This window comes from Sinocyclocheilus rhinocerous, unplaced genomic scaffold (assembly GCF_001515625.1).
Source record: "Sinocyclocheilus rhinocerous isolate Xijiao unplaced genomic scaffold, SAMN03320098_v1.1 scaffold846, whole genome shotgun sequence".
Taxonomy (NCBI): Eukaryota; Metazoa; Chordata; class Actinopteri; order Cypriniformes; family Cyprinidae; genus Sinocyclocheilus; species Sinocyclocheilus rhinocerous.
Window position 1 is genome coordinate 275263 of NW_015661883.1, and position 2981 is coordinate 278243.

Genomic DNA, 2981 nt, shown 5'->3' on the forward strand with positions numbered 1-2981 from the left:
GTTTTAGCCCGGTCTGGATCAGCCTTCTCTTTTAGATAGAATAAATCCATTTGTGGGAGACTGAGCTTTGTAACTCTGCAGATCTTATACATGCACAAATAGCTACATAACACACTAAAGAAAAGGAAAAATAGAAATCGCATCATGACCCCTTTAAATCTATGTAACAGTTAGTCCATGTAACACTGTCAACTAACAGATTTGTACATTACTGTATTAAATACATTTTATTCATACAAACTAAATAAAAAATATTGTATATATTTTGTAATGTGTATATAAACTTCTGGTATGCTTGACATACAAAATTAACCTACACAATAAAATAGAAAAAGCCTAAGCCCAAATGAATGCATTGTTTCTCAGTGAAATCTGAACATATGGTCGATGTGAAGCTCAAGCACTCACCTGTCTGCGGAGCACCATGAACTCGACAGCAGTACCTGTGTCCTCCTCAGGACTGAGCCAGAACTCCTGCGAGGCACTGTGGGACAAAAAAATTATGTTAAAAAAGGCTTCAACAACTTTCCAATGAAACGTACATGACGCCCTCCCTTACATCACTGACTGATTTACTGAATACAACGGGCTTCCTCAGCACAATTCGTTGTGATAAAAACCCTATATTAACAACTAAACAGGAAATGTTTGCCTGCTCTTAAAGGGGTCATCGGATGCTCATTTTGCACAAGTTGATATGATTCTTTAGGGTCTTAATTAAAAGTCTATAACATACTTTGGTTAAAATTTCTCAATGTTAGTGTAAAAAACACCTTTTTAAACCTGTCAAAATCAGCTGTTTTTATCCAGCCATTATAGTCCATGTTGCTTTAAATGTTAATAAGCTCTGCTGGCCCCGCCCCTCTCTTCCGAACTGCTCTCAGAGAGACGGTTTACTTCAGCCGCATTCATCGTGAAACTTGCTAATTAACGCATTATTAGGAAAGGTGATTTGCAAATATTCATAAAAAACCCTTATACTCACTTCTTCTGTAGATGAGGCTGGATCACGAATGATTCTAGCGAACATAGATGCATTTAGGCTGATCGGGAGTGGCGCATTCACTTCAAAGCAAAAGTAACGTTAATCCTCTGCGTCTTCAGCAGCTCAGATGTCGGGAGTAAATGACGATTGCTATATTCATTATCAGAGTTGGGCAAGTTACTTCCAAAATGTAATACGTTATATATTACTAGTTACTGTCTTTTGAAAGTAATTAGTTACATTACAATATTACTGTGGGCCTGTACAGAACTACATCATTCTGACAGGAATCTCAGAACAGCCTGGTTTGAGAAAGGGGATTTTAAAATAGGGATTTAAAAAAAAAAACTGGATGGATTTTTATAATTATAGGATGGATGTGTACACACACTTCCAACATACATTTATGTTCAAACAACTTGAAAAGTGAATTTTGCATCCGATGACCCCTTTAAAGCACTATTGACTACATGGAAACTGCACAAACCACTGTCACCTTGTCCTGCTTTGATCAGGTTGAACCTCCACAGCCTGAGAGGGATGGTTTTCTGGGTAACCAAACCTTAAAACACAATAGAGACACCAGGAACCACAGCAATCCACATTGAACATGATTTTGCCATCAATTCAATTCAAAATGAAAAGAAAGGGGGAAATAAAAGCTCAAAGCTCAGTTTTAGGATGCTTGTTAGTTGCTCAGGTAAAGCAATAGCAGTAAATTCAATCAAAGCCCAAAGCTCTGATGTAAATTTGCAGGCATGAAAGGTGTCTGACAGGAAACAATCTGATCCAGTTCCATCAGAAACAAGCAAACTAAACCAAACAACAGGGATTCAAAGGTCAAAGCAAACAGCTGAACATCCCAGGTTAGTTAGAGCCCACAACCGCAGGAAGGGGACAGGCAGGGTGTGAAGGATGAGGATCTATGTCACCTGGAGGAGTATTTTTTGGTGACTGTCTGGAGGAGTTTCTGAGACGCCTGCTGGCCCAGCTCCTTGGCGGCCTGCAGCATGCTCTGTGGGGACAGCAGGTTGGGTGGGATGGCGGGGTGCCCTGGGGGCTTTGGTGGGGATGAGTCTGTAAGCATGACGGGTGGGCGTCCAATACTGCGTCTATTGCGGGAGAGGTACGGACATAGAGGAGCACTGCTGTCATTTAAAGACTGATACCAAGACTGGCACTAGCTGTAACACACAACCTGACAGTCTTCATTTATATGGGTTTGTTTAAATAAAAGTCTCATCAGATAAATGAGTCTGGTAAATAAGCTTCTCATTTAGCACAGAAGGTGACGGGAACTGACCAAATGTAACAATCAATCTCTCCTGCCCTCTAGTGGTTGTTTAGTGGTAGTGAGACATGTATGTACAGGCTATGAAATGGATACATACTGTAGTAATTCTCTGGTAAAATTCCAGGGAATTTTGTATTAGGGTAGCTGACAGTGAAATACATTTAGAAAGTTGTTTAAAACTAAATAAATAAAAAAAAAGCTTATTCTTTTACAATCATGCCGCTTTTATGAGCTCATTAATTGCGAGACTACATGGAATGTTGTACTTGGGAAAAACATTATCTGTCACACCACAGGACCATTTAAAAATGAACTAGCAAAGGCAAAAATGGTGATTAAAAACGTTGAACCTGTTAACCTGTTACAGGACCTAAGATAAATACTTTCGCTTATACAATTTAAATTAAAATCTTTGTGTTGACAATAAAAGACCATGTAGGTTTATGTGTCAACCACCAATTTGTATATTACTGTTATGTACACTGTATTCATGTAATACAAAATATTTGTTTTATGGATATACACCAATATACATATTTTAAAAAATGTACTGTGCAAAATCCTTCTTTATATTTTCAAATAAAATATAAAGACATTTATATTTCACAGCAGAGACATTTATAATGTCACAAAGCAGAAACGAATCCTGAAAAAATGTATCATAATTATTTATCTTGACACACACACACACACACATATATA

The 2981-nt window shown here is 37.9% G+C and overlaps 1 protein-coding gene across 3 annotated transcripts in view; it reads right to left on the reverse strand.

Annotated features, from left to right (window-relative positions):
- Positions 1-2981, reverse strand: part of LOC107726790 (mitochondrial fission factor homolog B-like) — a 10210-nt gene that overhangs the window by 3657 nt on the left and 3572 nt on the right. For 2 of the 3 annotated variants that reach the window (XM_016536486.1, XM_016536487.1), the window contains exons 5-7: positions 1918-2097; positions 1482-1547; positions 409-484 (exon numbers count right to left, since the gene is read on the reverse strand). In XM_016536486.1, coding sequence (XP_016391972.1) covers positions 409-484; positions 1482-1547; positions 1918-2097 — 322 coding nt within the window. The remainder of the gene's footprint in view (positions 1-408; positions 485-1481; positions 1548-1917; positions 2098-2981) is intronic. The other variant, XM_016536488.1, reaches the window with a different exon arrangement.